The sequence below is a fragment of the Poecilia reticulata genome, linkage group LG9 (genome assembly GCF_000633615.1).
Source record: "Poecilia reticulata strain Guanapo linkage group LG9, Guppy_female_1.0+MT, whole genome shotgun sequence".
NCBI lineage: Eukaryota > Metazoa > Chordata > Actinopteri > Cyprinodontiformes > Poeciliidae > Poecilia > Poecilia reticulata.
In genome coordinates, this window is record NC_024339.1 from 19,782,526 (window position 1) to 19,800,376 (window position 17,851).

General features: G+C 39.6%; 1 protein-coding gene across 4 annotated transcripts in view; it reads left to right on the forward strand.

The window, feature by feature from the left end:
• The first annotated feature begins 730 nt into the window (after positions 1-730).
• The window catches only part of LOC103470201 (transducin-like enhancer protein 1), a 27,095-nt gene continuing 9,974 nt past the window's right edge, over positions 731-17,851 (forward strand). The window contains exons 1-8 of one of the 4 annotated variants that reach the window (XM_008418436.2): positions 731-1,483; positions 3,295-3,395; positions 4,692-4,755; positions 6,104-6,148; positions 11,917-11,979; positions 12,108-12,212; positions 17,083-17,302; positions 17,546-17,562. In XM_008418436.2, coding sequence (XP_008416658.1) covers positions 1,460-1,483; positions 3,295-3,395; positions 4,692-4,755; positions 6,104-6,148; positions 11,917-11,979; positions 12,108-12,212; positions 17,083-17,302; positions 17,546-17,562 — 639 coding nt within the window. In that variant the 5' untranslated portion in view covers positions 731-1,459. The remainder of the gene's footprint in view (positions 1,484-3,294; positions 3,396-4,691; positions 4,756-6,103; positions 6,149-11,916; positions 11,980-12,107; positions 12,213-17,082; positions 17,303-17,545; positions 17,563-17,851) is intronic. The other 3 variants (XM_017306872.1, XM_008418438.2, XM_008418439.2) reach the window with 3 other exon arrangements.

Here is a 17,851-nt window from a genome sequence, read left to right on the forward strand (position 1 = left end):
ATTGCTCGGATTTTACGGCGCCACCTTAAGACCCTGAACTTCACATTTTAACGGAAAAAAAAACACAATGCGACTTGGATGTAACGAGTAACGCGACAGTTTTGTAGAAATGTAGTGAAGTAGAAAGTACAGATACTTACTGTAAAATGTAGTGGAGTAAAAGTAGAAAGTATCCATTATTAAATCTACTTAAGTAAAGTACAGATACACGAAAATTGTACTTAAGTACAGTAACGACGTACTTGTACTTCGTTACTTCCCACCACTGAATGCAGTAGGTTGATTTTTACTGTCCATAGACATAGCTACCAGATAAAGAGGCGAGAAAGGGAGGACTTCTATGAATTGCCATAATACTGTTGGTTTACAGCCGCTAAAGAACAATATTTGTGGTTTTTGTTTGTGTCTGGGTTGATTTGCCTGTGCGTGTTTACGTGCATGTGTATGTTCCCTCTCATCCTGCTTGAGCCCCCACGTTACTTTGATTGACAGCTGATACTTGCCTCTACACCAGTGCTCTAACCCGCCCCGCCGCTTCCAGAAGTGGCAGCTTCTAATAGGGCTCTGATTGGCCGTCACTGGCGTAGCTCCGCGAGGTCAACGGACCCGAGGAGATTTGCGTTGCGGCTATTGGTTAATTCTGAAACCAGGTCCTTATCCCCACGTGGAGCAGCAGCTCTGATTGGTCCGGAGTCATCTTGTGGGAGGGGCTGCAGTTTCGGTTAGTCTGGGAGCGTGAAACCGCGTGAGAAAGTTGCCATTGAGGTAAAGCGCTGCTTTGATATAGGAGCATTCGCACCGCTGTGGGGATTTTCGCTATCAAAACTAACGATATATTTCCTTCTTTTTTCGTAAAAATTCAAACGGACTCCATTTTCCACTGAAGCCCGTTGAGGAAATGCATATTCCAGTTGTTTTGACTGTTTAACCGCCAAGTAGCGACCGCGGCGAGTCAAGTGGGAACTCTTCACAGCAATTAACTTGTGTGGATATGTTTCTGATGCTCTCACTGAGAACCGACAGTTTGCGGCTCTGTGGCTTGTTGTTCTTTTGATTTGATTGAGTTGGTGGGCTCTTTGTACCTGGAATACTCTGAATAAACCCGAAGACAAACGCCGGAGTGCCTGAGGTGGATTCGAGGTTTCTCCTTTCTTTCTCACCTGGTTCGTACCCTTCTATCTAATGAGAGGTTTGCCGTGCTTACACGGTTGATTTGCGGCCGCTGGAGCGCACCAAGAGACAAGACCGAGAGACAGCGAGGAAACGGTCTGTAAATTAATTCAGATCAGCAAGCAGGGGAGGGGTGGGGGGGGTCGGTGTCTGAGAAATAAACGATTGTTGACCATCATAAACAAGGCGGATGGATTTGTTTCCTTGATCCGGAGCTTTATAAACACACCCCTGTTCTTTGATTCCTCCTTGGCGGGGTTTGAAGCACTCCTTCCCCCGGAGAGAGAAGATGTTTCCCCAGGGGCGACACCCGGTAAGTTACTTCCCCTCCAGCAATGCTTCACCTGGCAGTAAACGACTGTTTACGCCTCCTCTTGCACCTCATCGTTAGTTTATCTTGTGCGAATACCATCCCATATATGTTTAGAGGAGCAGAATGGATTGACGGGGCCAATGTAACTTAAAAGTTGTGGGATATTTTAAATGTGCGTCTGCTAACAGGGGCGCCAACAGAGAGGTTTGTAAGGGATCATCAAATGGAAGGCCCCTTGGAGTAACACTAAGATTAGCTGATAAACTTCCAATTTTATCATCATATTGTCTTTTTATGTCAATTACGATAAAAGTGACAGTAATAAAAAGGTATCATTAAACAAGTCTGTTCAAGTCACTAAAAATTAAACATACTATCAAGCAGAATTGCATACAATTAGTTGTATTTAAAGCATTAATACAAATCATTCAACACTACAAAAGTAGTTCAAGCACTTAAAGTACATTTCCTCACTACATTATTTTGTGAGTTTATTTAAGTGTGTTGTAATGTTAAAACTTAAGTTTCTGTTTAAATTCATTTTCAAGTATTTTTGTACCTAATAACTACCTTGTATAAGCTAATTTGTGATATTGGTTGGGTGGACGGTTAATTTTCCCAATGGCCCGCATGAGTATCAATGATTACAGTTGAGGGTCACTGGCTGAAAATTTGTTTCTATGAATCAGTCATCATAACTGAATGTGGGGAAGAAACTGCAACGTGTCGAGCTGAAAACAAGAGCTACATAATATATCACACCACAAACGGTATCAATTTGCGAAACCGTGCAATCGCGTGGCTTGGATGCAGTATTTGTTAGGATATTTGATAGATACTGTTGGATAGACTTGATTATCTACACATGATGTTTTTAGTGGCTGAGATGGGCTGAGATGCTAAACCTCAGAGAGTTCTGGGAACATTGTGGTGAAGGAATAGAGATTGGAGTCAATGCAGTTATATTGAAATTATAGATTGTCCTAATTATCTGGAGTCTTACTGAAACATTATGATATTCTAAAGAATTAAGTTTAGAAAAAAATGATTTAAAAAAGAAAATCAAAGTTGTTGTATTTGTTTGTTTATTCTCTTGATCCTATTCAAGCAGACATCTCTATAACAGCAGTCTGTTCTCCACAATAAAAACCACTTTACTTTGACTTTTTAAAATAAATACTTCACAGTAGGGCAGTCAAATTGTTCTTGCTGCCCGTACTATATGACATTTTAGTGCCCAGGCCAGGTGTGGGCATCTACTGCAGCAAGACTCTTAATGGGGTAAATGTCTTCTCAATGTATTGCTAAGGACACATTTGGCTTTAAAAATATTGTTGTTGTTTTTTTTACCCCCTTGTCTAAAACATAAGCAATGCATCTGGATCTGCTTGCAAAATTAACACGCATTCATGTGGTGTTTTCTATTGACAGCACCTGTCTGGAACGTCTAGCCAGATGTGGGCTGCGGACCATTAAATATCTGGATCTGTGTTAGAAATCACTTGTTTTAGTACCCAAACACTTAGTCCATGATGATTAATACACTATTTTTTTTAGCTAAACAGGTGATCCTGGTATTGTTTAAGGATGGTAACAGGAGTGAGTGACAAACATTTAAAAAGGGACACTAAAGGACACTCCAAAGAAAACATATAAATACATAAATGACATGTTGCAGGTTATCAGACCTGTTTTTTTCTTCTCTTAAATTTCTGAATGTAAATATTATTCCTTTAAGATCCTCAAGCCATTGCCTTTTTAGCAGTGTTGGGCTATAATGATGTTGATGATTCAGTTTGTTTTTGTGTTAGACACCGCACCAGGCTCCAGGCCAGCCCTTCAAGTTCACCATTCCAGAGTCACTGGACCGGATAAAGGAGGAGTTCCAGTTTCTCCAAGCACAATATCACAGGTATGTTTTCTATAATAACTATAAAGATTATAATAATTATTATTAGTCGGATAATGCAGTTCAATTCAGGTTACTTATGGTGCTAATTTTCAACTACTGCTGCCTTCTGAAGACATTTTACCAGACAAGCAGGTTAATATCCATGCCAGTCTGACTTTATAGGCAGATTCAACAACATACAAAGCGATCAGAATTATAATCTAATACAGGAAAATATAATTGCTCACATAATGCCAGATCCAGCAAACCACATTGAGTCACTGAATTTGTAGGAACCCTTCCTCCTGAGCAATACTTGTGGCGATGGTAGAAAGAAAAGACTAGTGTTGGCTGTAAAAAAATGTTCAGCAGAACCAGACATGTTGTCAGCAGATATTTGCTGTGACCAAATGGGTATTTTGAGGACAGAAAGCTGATAGAAAAAGAAGCAGAGACAATCCAGGTAATTGCAGCAATTACTTCAAATAGTACATAAAAAAGATTATTCTAGGAGAAAATAGAAAAGTGAAGAATGGTATTAGTATGTTCCCACCGTCTAATCCTACAGCAACAAAGCAACAGTGATAGCTCTGGAAACCTTAAGACAATCTGACTATAAGCTTTATCCAAAATGAAGGTTTTACACCAAGCCTCTAAAGTAGACAATCACAGAGTTCAGCTGTCTTTACAGAGAAATCACTCCACATTGTCCTTTACTTTTTAACTATGAATCTCACCCTACCCACAGTCATTTCCCCCTTACCACAAAGAAAACAGCAATTCTGGTTTCAGCCTAACCCATAAACCTGGATTAGGTTCACATACATGAACATGAAAGCACACACATTTGCAGCAGGCATCAGTGTTGGTTCTTAGACTGCGGTAGGTCTAAGCCTTAGTGATGGGTGAGAGCCAAAGGGTGGCGTGTGGGCTCAGAGTTTCATAAATCACCCCTGATTTTTTTTCTGCGTGTGGGTGTGTGTGTGTGTGTGTGTGGTAGTAATATTTGTGCACTATAGGCCAGGGCTGCTTGTGTGCAGTTATCTTCCCTTGTGGTGGTTGTGTGTGCACAGGCATTTGTTTGTGTTTTTGGTGTGGGTTGGCAGCGAACCACATTGTGTTTTTAACTTCACATCTTGATAAAGCAGAGTTGAGGCAAACCTCCCACATCCAACACTTTGATTTTCAACATTTGACAGCAGAAATACATGTTTGCTTTGGTGACTAAATGGAAGCTCAAGTAGAGATGGTTGTTTTTGACAAGATGTGTGGATGTACAACTCATGACTCACTCTTATTTATTTTTTTTTCCCCTAGTCTTAAGCTGGAGTGTGAGAAGCTGGCCAGCGAAAAAACAGAGATGCAGAGACACTATGTCATGGTGAGATCCCAGCTTTCAATTTATTGGCCCTGCAATGTTCCACATGACAAACTGCAGCAGGGCTGCATAAGTGTCCTTGGGGTAGATCATGTTGTTCCCTACCCAGATGTAAAGTGAACTTTAATCTTTTCAAAGAAAGGGAAATGACTAATGTGGATACTTTATTACCTAAATGAAGAAGGCTTGTATAAAAACCACAGCAACCTGAAGTACCTCTTGTTTTAATTATGTGCAAATGTTTGTCTTCTCCTTACTGAGGCATGCCTGTAAATTGTTAGTATATATTAACATTAGCTTAAAAATAATAAACATTGCAATGGTACCCAAAAACACAACGGTAAAATCAACTTTAAAGAAAATTTACATACATCTCAGTATCACAGCAAAAAAAGCCGACATTTTAAATTTGACTTTGTTTACATTGTTTATCTGTTTATTTTTTGTCCATCAGGACAATACCAATGAATGCTGTTGATTCTTTGACACAGGTGTTTCCGCAAGTGTGTTCAGTTAACTGATCGCCTGCATTTATTACTGATTGCTAGATGAAAAGTTTAGACTTCTGACTCATTTATTTCTAAAAGTATCTCATGATGAAAGGAATGCTTTTATCTCTGTATGTCTGACATTGCTTACCCATGCAATCAATAATTTATAATAAACAAGTTTACAATTCTGCACTTCTGATTTTATACAGACAACAAAATCCTCTTTATCTGTGTAAAATTATCATTCAAAGTCGCACCTCAATGAGCATTGCCAGGACTAATGCAAGCTTTGAGAATGCTGGTTTAGGGACTGAACAACCAGGCAGTGCTGTGGTAACTCATTTAAAATCACTAATGCTTAGTTTAGTTAATACAGGATAGAAGATTTCAAACAAACAGATGGAACTGCCTGAGAGATGCTCCAAAACACAGCAGTCACTAAGCGCTTACCTTCAAGGGTAAATTTCAGTACTCTTTTTACATAAAGACGCTAAGCTTTGTCCTTAAGGTTCCTTTGTTTACTGTTACTCATATCCAAATAGAACATTTTGATGATGCATGGGAATGTTTAGCTTACTCATTTGACTGTTACTCAGCACAACATTTCAAACAAATTATGTTTGGGGGATGTCTGCTGTCTCAGTTGAGCTCTAGCAGTTAGTGTGCATACAGCCACCTTTCAGTCGTTAAACCAAACTTTTTGGTTGTTTTATGGGAAACAACGTAAATGAAAAACAGACTTGATATGTTTAACTGATGAGATGCTGTAGTGCTGAACATTCATCTGTAAAGTTGGGTTTACGCTTTAATGTTTTATTGTGACAGTTGGTGCTAACCCTCTGACTCTCTGTCCTCCTCAGTACTATGAGATGTCATACGGCCTCAACATTGAAATGCATAAGCAGGTATGGCTGCCTATCTGTCTGCTCACTATGTCTTCTTGTGTCTCTTCCCTACGTTCTCTCTTCCACTTCCTCGTGGCGGGGTTTTGATGTATTTAGTGTGTGCACCTATTGATGTGTCCTTGTGTGTGTCTGCGTGCAAATGTGTTTGTGTGTTAATGGTTCGTGTTTATGTGTGCTACACTGTATCTCTGCCCATGTGTGGATGTGTGTTTATTTGTGATCGATGGGGCTCTGTCTCCATTTCCCCAGTTAGGGCCGGCCGGCTGAGCCCGGAGGCAGAATGAATGGCTCTGTAGATTGATTGGTGCTGTCTAGGGGAGCGGCCTGCTTTATTACATTAGATGGGCAGGGCTGGGGAGGGCAGAGGAATCGATCAACGTGAGGCCAACCGAGGAGATACAGTGTATCTCCTCGGTTTTTTTTTATTTTATTTTTTTGATAAGCTGGGAGCTTAAAGTCAATGGAAACCTCGAATGCAATGTAATAAAGAATGTTTAATATACACACTGGTACTTGCTGGAGGGGACTCTTGTCTCTAAACTTTGTATAATGAATTCAAATGAGAACAATTTAATGTGGTTTAGAAAATTAACTTAATCATGAATGCAGACATGTTTACAGAAGAGTTCACAAAAACATCTGCACATTCCCAACTTATAAGAAATATGGTTGACGAGGGAACCCTCTCACCTTTTACACACGCAAACCAACATTTCCCACAGGAGTGTTGCAGAGCTGAGAGCGTTTGCCAGTAATTACCACAGCTATCGACCAGTCAGACCAGAGGAAATTGGAGGTGGATTGGCTTGGCTACTTCACTGAATAAAGGGAATTTTTTTCTTCTTTTTCACATTCTTTCTCTTTAATGTTTTTTTTCCCCTCACATTTTCCATCTCCTCTGTTGCCTTTCTTTTTATACTCCAATTTTCTCCCTTTTTCTTATCACTTCCTTACTCTCCAATAACTGGTATGGGATCTCTTTCTTCTTTCAACCAGACCCCCACCATCCATCGCCTTTTTTCACCCCGTCTCTATTCACTCTGTTCCTCTTTCATTTTATATCCACATGAAGCTGGCGTTCACTCTTTGTGAGGGAGATGCATCTCATCCTATTGTTCAAACACGTAAACACAAACGCACACACACGCACACTAAAACTCCAGGGGAGGTCATTAGCTTGGGGCTGCAGTTGTCAGAGCAACAGGCTTCTGTGGGCGGGTGGTACGGGGATACAGACTAACAACCCACCTCCTGCTGGGGATGTACAGGGGGATGGGGGTTGTGTGGTAGTAATGCTCCAATTATACGTGTAATGGAAAGTCTGTTCTTTTTGAACTCATTCTGTGTGCATGTGGGAATCAAAACTTTTCTCTCTCCTCAACTTAGTTTAACCCCCCTGCCTCAATTAGAAGGCTGCCATGTATTGTTAAAATGTAGCTTTCCAAAAAACAAATTGCTATAAAAAAAAGTATTACAGATGACTTTTGTTTTTGCTGTTTTGTCATACTTGAGAGTTTTCAGATCAAACGCACTTAATTTCCAACATGACCTGAGTAAATCTAGTGTTGGAGCATTCAGTATTTTACATTAGATGTGGTTTTGCTGCTGGTATGCTTCAAATCATGGTCCTGCTACTTTTAAATTTTAGACATAGTTCTCATATGTCTAAAATTTAGACATATGAGTGTAGGCATCACACTTGCGCAAACTCTGACAGCCAGCCATCTTGGTAGGCAGTTGCTATGGAATTGTTATAACAACAATAACCAAGCTACAAACTTAGAGCTAGCTTTCTCCTCATTCCTGTCTAACTTAACAATACGTTCGTTACAAATATTACTCGGTTACAATTTTTGAGTACACTACCCATCTCTGTGTAATACTGAAGTAAATATCAGTGATATTTTGCTAAACTGACATTGAAATATTAGTGATATTTTGCTAAACTGATATTTTGCTTTTATCTGCATGCAAAGATGGACATGTAGCCTACTTGTATGTCACTACATGTACTCACTCTGCCAGTCATCAGAAACTTGTTATTCACATGAGGAGTTTGTACGTTCTTTATAAAGCCATTGAAACACTGACTGTGTGCGTCCATGGAGTTCAGGCTGTGAAGCTCCTCCATGCTTCAGACTTGTTTATTCAAATCAGTTCAAAAATCAAATCTTCAAAGAGCTGTTGTAGACTGTAGGATTAAAGACTGTTGTTGTGATGAAGAGGATGTACAGGATTCTCTATATCGCCTTTCATTTTTTGATGCCTTCTTTCCGCCTTATCACCCTGTTTAGCCTTTTCCACTGGCTATGATTTTGCTTGCCCAAAAAAACTTACCCCACAAACTGAAGGCAGAATGTCATTTTCATGATTGCTGGTCCTCCAGATCCAGCAAGGCATTCTCATACCTTCACACTACTAGGTTCAATTGTAGTAATGAGTGTCTACTTCTAAAATGGTATTTTGCCTTACAAGAGTTACAACATGACTCAAACATTCAAGATGTTAGTTTTTGAGGTCTTTTAGTCTGCCTCATGTTGTCAGACAGGTTCTATTTAAGAGATCTATTGTTGTCTGGCAGAAATCTGATAATGTCAATCTCTTATTAAATGAGTTTATAATTTGAAAACTATTTTGTGTATTTTCTATACTGTTTTTGCCTCAAATTACATTTTTTGTTATGAAACTTTAAAGTGTGACAACAAGCAAAAGAAAAATCTACAGGGTGACATATACTTGGTGATCAATATCAGTAGACTTGCTATGTTAATTTTTTCATTATTTTTAAAAGACAAAGCCACAGATGTCTGTTGCAACTTTGATTAATCGTGATTTTGTTTAGTGGGTTAGATTAGCTGGGATAACCTGATAGTAGCTTTGCTCAAGATATTCTACCTGCCTAATCACTTAACCTTTTCTACAAAGCTAATTATAGGCTTACAACAAGATTCTGTAAATGGATGAACACATGTAGTCTGCCTGAAATAGATCTGTATTTAAAGCTCGTTAAGCATTGTTGGCTGGCTTGACATTGAGTCTTTGGAGAATGAAGGTGAGACCGTTTAAATGACTGAGGTGTGTTTTTGCTTTAGAAAGTCTTAGAGTTGACTGTGAGAAAAAGGATACACAAAGTTACCAGTGATGAGTTTGGACATGGGTATCGGTTTAGACTGGTTTTCCTCTCTCTAGATGATGACATTTTCTGACGAAAACGTTGCAGAAAGTTGACATTTTGGACATAAATGATGTAACACGGATCATTCTACGGATTATTTTAAGTTGCAGGTGATTTACAGAGTTGCTTACTATATAGTGTACTATTTGTTACACAACACAGAACAGGCAAAAGACGGCTTTCTACCTGCAGCGTAACACGTACTCTGCAGTAGGCAGATAAGGTACAAAGTTGCATACTGTGTGTAACACAAATAGAAACACTCCAAGGTTTCAGAATAACCTTTGATCTACTGTTGTTTCATCGCAGATAAACACACTATTGATTGTATTTCAAATACATACGCTTACTGATCTCATGTCAACAGTAGTTCCACACTGACTTCGGTTTGCGCTGTTTTAAAAATGAATGCTGTATTTGCTGGAGTATGCAACCCAAAGATTTGTCAGTTTACAGGATGAGTTAAAGTGGCTTTCATCTTTAAAAAGGGTTTGTCAAAATTAAAACGTGTGTACTCAAGTATTTGAGATAAATTTGATTACATCCGTATAAACCGTCCTAATCTCCACTATCCAGAATAAAAACAATGTAATGAAACAGCAACCAATTTCAGACCATAAACCTCACACTGATGAATAAATTCTACCGTCACATTATAAAAGTCAGGTTGGTGAGGTCGTGAGACTTGTGTGCTTTCGGAGCTTAAAGTTGGGATTAAGGAACCAAACGCGTGTGGCTAACAAGGCGCAGCAGTCACCTGAGCAATATGTAAAACATGTGGATGGTTTGTTACTGTGCTGAGGTATATTAATGACGTAATATTGGGGCGGGGTTGACTTCAACTCCACATTCTATGTGAAAACCATTCAGTTGATTGGAAGGCGCAAACAACATGTAGCTTTTCAATTGAAACAATTATCTTAAAAGGCTTCTGCTACAGAATTCTTCTCAGTTTATTTTCTATAGTCATGTTTTATTACATAACTAAACTAGCTGCTAATTGTTTAATTTTGGAATTAAAATGTAGAGGAAGATGTATTGTCCGTTATCTCCTACTTTACAATCATGACAGCCTGACTTCATGGGTATTTGAACTTATTTTTGTTGATGAATTTTCCATTCATTGTCCGAGTTTTCAGACTTCTCTTTTAATTCAGCCTTCGTTTGAAGTTGTACTCTAATCTCCAGCGTTAGATTATCCTCATTGACATTATGTCAATGTTATGTAACTGTCGTCATAGAGATATTGAAGCTGAAACAATATTATGTAGACCAAATAACGAGTTAACTCTGTTTGTTAGCTTAGTCTCAGTTTACTTTGACCTTATTTACATTTGTCTGGGTTGTAATTTTATAAATCTTGCCAGTTATCTTTTCATACTTTTTGCATATAGTCATGTAGGTTAAGGAGTTGCTTGTTTGGTTTGGGATTCATTGAGAATGCCCTGGTTCCTGCTTAAGCTCATTCTAGCACATAATTGGCTGAACTGTGGCAGGGTCTGTAGTTTGGTGAGTTGCCAAGTATGTGTGTGTTGGAGCTTTCCAATTAGAGCAAGTATATTTAAGCTTAAAGGGGAATTGCTTCCTCGTTTTCAAAGAAATTCACTCTTTAAAACAGTAAATACTTGTGGTTCAAGGGTGACAAATATCTCAGCAACTTTTATTGAAATAATCCACGTCTTAATTACAATTCATGCTGACGTATAGCGGTTAGTGGAAGTTTTTTTTTTGATGTCTCAACAACATTTCCATGAAGTTTTGGATTTAAATGAATTTCAACGTTTATTTTCAGGAGCTCAGTTGATGCGATCACTTTTCCCGCATGTTTGCTGTGAAATACAAAATACAACAATGAAGCTTGGTGAAATGTGAATAAGTTAAAAGCATATGAACAGTTGTGGGTGATATATTTCCATGCGCCATGTTCTTCAGCTTCTATTTATGTTGGGTGGGACGTTTTCTCTGTTGAGCCATTACAGCTGATATTTGATGGCTCCTCCGATTCTCTCCTCACGCTGGACGTTGTTGTATCTGTTTGATTGGATGATGTATAATATGGGACACTTTATCTGATTTGGAGCTACTGAGGGGGGTATCTGGTTTCAGCCAGTTGTAGCCACCTCCGGGGGGTTTCGGGGCAGGCGGATGTGTTGGCATGGATACCGGGGGAAGGAAAACTAAGTTAGGAGGTGATTAGATTATGTTGAAGTGCTGATGGGAAAGAAGGACAAGAACACAGGATAGAGACTGAGCTAAAAGACATAAAGAATAAATTTACAGAGACACTTGACATCTCCAGTTGTATTAGAAAAAATGTTATTGTTCTGATCTGAACAATAAGAACCCTGAACAATCAGAACCAACATCTGAAATGAATTTGAGTGCAGATAGAAGTTGTGTTTATGTGTAGCTTCGTATTCAGATGAGGCTTTCCGTCTATGCCTGGGTTTGTTCTTAAAGCGTGAGTCTGTGTGTGTGTTGCACTTGTATTGGTTTATTGGTATAACTGAACAGCTGTTATTTTTAAATGGATGCAATTATGTTATTAACAATCGAGTCTCTTTTTATCTCCGTGTGCCTCCTCCGTCATCAGACTGAGATTGCCAAGAGACTAAACACCATCTGTGCGCAAGTCATTCCCTTCCTCTCACAAGAGGTAAGTATGTGTGTGACTTTCCTCAACAGTCTGTGTTTTGTTTGATGTTTATACACCTTTTTTTATTTTAGTTATACAAGCTGCCTCTCAGACATAAGCATTGTTCTGTCTGTCTGCGTCTGTTACAGCATCAGCAGCAGGTGGTTCAAGCTGTGGAGCGGGCCAAACAGGTGACCATGGCAGAGCTTAACGCAGTCATCGGGGTACGTGGACTGCCAGGCCTTCCACCTACAGTGTGTATTCCTCTAATTTCTTTTCACTTACACAAATCCCATGTTTTTATGTTCTTAAAAATGCATTTTAGTTTTGAAGATGTGGAAAAAGTATAAGATAGATCCTCTGAGAGAAAAGAGTTCTTTCTTTTGTTTCCTTTATGTGGCTTTAATACTCTGTGTGGCTTGTGTTGTGGGTAGTGTGGTTGTAATAGGTCTATATACACACACCTTTCAACTTCATTTGATTGAAAATTCCTTTAAATAGCCATTATACAAATGCTGTTCTGATTTAAATGTAACTGCACTCTTAGGTTATATGTATTACTTATTTGATTTCACTCGAAGTTAGAGCTGCACCAGTCAGAGACCAGAAGAGGCCAACCTAATAACACACAATTTGACACAATTATGACTTAACACTCTGGTTGATTTTGATTAAGTTTTTTTGTTTAACGAAAATGAAATAAGAAATTAGCCACAACTTTGTAGATGCAAAAAAATGAGTATTTCAGAAATTTCTTCATTTTCTGTTGGATTAAAAAATGTTACCTACATTTAATTACCTGTAGAACTTTGCTGATTTTTTTTGTTTTTGCGTTTAATTGAGTTGGTCAAAATTAGAGTTTGCTGGTCAAACCTTTAAAAGAAAATTCAAAAGTTTGGTGATGAAGAAGCATGATTGATGAATCTCTGATGCTGATTTTATCACGTAAATTTCCATTCTTTATCAGCTATTAACACCTTTTGTGTATTCCATAAGCTCTTTTTTAACTACTGTAGCTATATTTATCAAGGTCACTGATGGTTCATTTGCTGATAGGTGTTTACAAGAATGAAATTGGAAACTTCGATAGGATTCAAAAGAAAAATGAAAGATTTAAATATTAGAGTCAATATCACAAGCTGTATTATTAAGTCTGTTATAGAAATGTCCCATTCAGGTTTGTCTGTGTATTTTACATTTTGAACTACAGGAATTTAGACCTAAAAAAAAAGTGAAGTAACCCTTAAATTCTAAATCTGAAACGTGTATCTTACACTAACTTAATTTTGTGTGCAAGGCAACCCCCCAGGCCCCCCAAAAAAACCCAATTAAAAATCATCCTTTTGTTTTGTGATTCACAAATGGAGCAACATTTAAAGACATCAAATATAGCTAAAAACCAAACACTGTAATCAGGTCAAACCAGTTCAACCATTAAAACTGGTCTGAAATTATGTCACAGCTGGAATGAAAGGCAATGTTGTGTTTTTTTTTTTTTTTTTTTTTTTTTTTTTTACCACAGTGCTTTCAAATTGTTTCCACCTTGTATGTAACTGATACCATTTCATTTATTCATATTGGGTTCCCAAAGGGCAGCCACACAAACTATTATAAGATGGTGGACACTTAGTGCTAATTTACAGCATGTTATCCAAACACAATCACATTATTTTAGGAGTCATTCATTAAACCTCCACCAATAATACATTCGATCTAATCTATGAACTTTCATTGTTCTTTATACCAACCTCAGATTTAGATCTTGATGATCAGAGAGCTCATGGAAAGTAGTGGCAGCATTGCTATAATAGAAAAACAATTGTGAGGAAAGTATTGTTGTTGCAATATTCAACAATATTTTAGCAATGCCATGTTTGTTGTATTATAGTGCATTCCTGTAGAGTTGTTCAAAAACATTGTTTTTAATATGCTCCGTTGTGTACAAAGGAGCTGCAATTATAGTTTCTGCCATTTTGATCGTTAAAGTCAATTTGAGTAGAAGCGACCTTCTGTATTATATTACACAGTTGCTAAGCCATCTACCAAAAAACTTTATTACTTTTCTAAACTTCAGTCTGTGTGATCAGCAATTTGTCGCTGTATGGAAAAAGGTTTGGGTTGCACCTAGATACACTCACTTAAATCACTGAATCACGCTGAAGGTAGTCGCTAGACACCAGTAGTGGAATATTTCTTTTTTTTGTTTGTAATAAATTAGATTTAATTAAATGTATTTAATATTTTGTAGACTGAGAAGCATAAAGGACATTGATGAGATGATTGATAGAGAACGTTCAGTTCCAGAGTGAAACAAAGTTTCCGCCCTCTTGGAGAATGAGATGATCTTTAAGTAGGAATTAAAAAAAGAATCTGAACCTTTGTAGCCACAGGGCTGAAGGGGGTGGATTAGAAGTCTGAGTTTAGGGGATTGTGGGAAAAAAGGGGGGGTGTATGTAGCTTTTGTTTTTGCAAAGAGTGGGCAGGGGGGATCAGAGGGTTTGATCCCACTGGGTTTGGTTAAATGTGGGGAGGGCTTGTTAGCTGGCGTGGACTGATGGGGGGCTTCTGTTTTTTGTGTGATGGGGTGAGAGGTGGATTTGGCAGTTGCTTTTTGAGTCTTAATTGCAGGATTTTAGTGTTTGTAAAGGAGGTGAAGGCGGGGGGGGGTCACAACGTTGTCCTTACACCCAACCCCCCCCTCCAACCTCCTCGTCTCCCACGCCGGTCTGTCATTCACCCTGTTTGTGAGTTAAATGAGTGTAATGAAGCATGCTGCCCCTGCCTCCACTCACACACACACCCCAAATATATTTGTACACACCCACTCACACTAACATCCCATGACAAACTGGGCTCCCCTTGCCTGCACCAATACTTCCCCTCCATTTACTCCCATCAGGGGTGCTTTTTGTGTATCTGTGTGTGAATGTTTGCAAATCTGCTTGTGTGTGTGGGTGCGCGGGGGCGTGCGCGTGTGCGTGTGTGTGAAGTGTATCTGTTATCCTCAGAAAACAACAGGCAGCAGTAGGATGGTTGAGTGAAGGTGTTTGTGCCTGCCTTGTTTATTTAGACTGTGTTATATGTGTTTGCATGATCATGTGTGACATGTTTTTCTGTTTTTTTTTTTTTGTTTTGTTTTTTCTGGAGGAGAGGGGGGGCGCATGCAAGCCAGCTCTGGAAATTGAGCGTCAGGCAGGCCATGTGGCCAAGAGAACGTTTAGTAGTTTTGCTTTCACTCGTTGTGGGGTGGTGGCGGACAGCGAAGGACGGATGGAGAGGAAGGGAGAAGGTGGAAGCTCAGAGGGTGGGGTGGGTTAGTCAATTAGGTGAGATAAAAGTCGGTTTGACCTTCAGCACTCCTCCCACCCCTGCTGAGTCGCCTCCTGTGCCCCCACGCCTCTCCTCCCCCATCTTCCTCCTCCCCTCCTAGCGGCGAATCAGTGAGCTCGGATTCCCGCGGCTGCTGTCTGAGGAGGCAATAATGATGTTTGGGAACACAAAGACATTTCACGCTCAGACGAGCGCCTGATTTGGTGTGAAAGAGAGCAGGGCTGCCAGCCAAACTTGCCCTCCCTTTCTGTTTTTGACCCTCTTGTCTCCTTCTCTCCTCTCCTCTCCCCTCAGCCGCCTCGCTCCGTCACCAGATCTGACGGTGCAAGCAGCAGCTGGGACTCTCCTCCCTCTCCTCCTTCGTCATTCCTCCTTTTCCTCCCGGTCTCCCTCCCCCTCCTTTCCTCATCCACATCCTCAGGCTTTGGGCTGTGATCCCAGCTGTCAGTATTGTTCAGTGTTTGACCTCAGAAAGAGGAGTGAGTGTGTGTGTGAGATGGTGTGTGTGTGAGGCAGTATATAGGGGGGTGATGATGTGTTCACCCTCTTGAAGAAAGCAGCAGCTTGTTGAGCCGATGTAAACCCCAGACACCAAGGATCCCATTCCATCTGTTGAAGACTTTAATTGGGCCACAGTGTTGATTGATAAGGTTACAAAGTACTATTGATTTTTTTTTTTTTTTTTTGTGCATGTGTACACATTAGGGGTCTATGTTTTATTTATTGGCTCGTTTGAGTTGTAGGTGTCGATGGTTTTCACATTTTTGGCAGCTGACAAGTTGTATTTCAGGCAACAACTAGGGAGCTTTTTTGCTCATTTAATTGTCAGGATTTTGTCATTGGTGATTTGACTTTAACGTTTCAAACACAATTATTTTTCTGTTCGTTCATGAGTTGGTAAGTTAGCAGTTTCTTCCTAAATTGGATTTGGCCTTTCACTGCCAAATGCAGAAATATGACGATCAAGGCTAACTGGAATCTTTTTGCCTAAATATTAGGATTTTCTTTGTCCATATATGTCCCTGTAAAATTTAAACTTCTTCAGCAATATATCAGTTTAATTACTAATCTTTTTACTGCTGAACATATTAGCAACAGACCTACTGTTGGAGGTTTAAAATCCGTTGTAATATCTTGTGTAAATTTATAGTTTTCTTCTCCCTTTAAAAAGTTCATCTTCTTGGAACTTGCTGCAAGAAGCCTTCAAATTGAATGAATTAATTTCGTTTAGTGCGTTTAGATCTAAACTAAAAGTTCTTGAGGCAGATCCTATGACATGTACCTGTTTTTTTATATAGTTTGACATCTTTTAACTGTGTTTTTGTGTTTTATTTGTTACTGCCAACTGGCCAGGACTCCATTGAAAAAGGGGTTTTTAATCTCAGTGGATTTTTATCCTGGTAAAAAAATAAAGGTTAAATAAAAAATAAGCGGCAGTTGGTATCTGCAAAGTATGGATATTATAAATGTAAATGTGTAGGCATCTTGTCAACTTATCAAGTTTTAAGCTGCAGACTTGTTCAGGTAGCGTGCCGTCACTCGCCCGGGTGACAGGTCAAACATTATATCCCCTGATATAATCTTCCATGACGTCACAGAATTTCCTTCCTGAAACTCCTCCTCTTCCTGCTGAAGCTTGGAGTGAGTTAATGCATTGCATTGTGGGATTAATTGCAGAATTCCCCCACCTTCAAACCCTATCTCCAGCTTTGTCTTGCATCTGAACAGTGCCCTGTCTCGTCTCCCAGCTAATCATCTGTTCCTTTTCTCTCTTGTACTTGGCTTTGCCTTCAGCAGCAGCATCTATCCCATAACCATGGCGGCGCTCCGGTTCCCCTCACTCCACATCCCGCCGGCCTGCATCCCTCTCAGCTAGGTGGTTCAGCAAGTCTCCTGGCGCTGTCGGGAGCACTTGGTGGTATTCCTCCCCATCTTGCAGGAAAGGAAGGAAGTGAGAAGAAGCCTCACCTTGGTGGGCCGGATTCTCACGCTGCAGGACCTGATCACCTCAGGGGTAAGAAGACTTTTCTACCACCGAAAAGCCAGATGATATGAGATCAGTTGAGAAATTGGTTATGTTTGCACTAAAAATGTTTGAATCAGCTAATCACGACCAACAAGGTTTTGTCTGAATGTCGCTGAAATTTAAATTGCTATCTAGAAAGATGCACTCAACGTATTCTCTTTTGTTTTCTACTTCGGTGAACACCCGACCCTGTGACCTCAACCACGTGCTTGCTTTTTCCAATGGCAACAGAGCGAGAACCTGGCACAGTAAGTTCTTCCGGTTTCTGTTCCAGCAGCATGCTTTCTGCTTTCATTTGTCTTTAAGGGAGAGTTTGGTTTGGGGGAATTGGGGATGTTGAATGAGAAAGATTAGCGTTTCTCAGCTGGGTTGATATCTGTGGTTCAGTAAACGTCACTTTACGTCAACCAGAAACAAGTTTAAACAGTCGGCTCTAAGTAAATAGATTTTACACCACAGGGGGAAGTTTGGCTTGGAGGTGCTTTCAAGTGGGACGATACATTCTGATTACAACACTTCACAAAATGCATTATATAT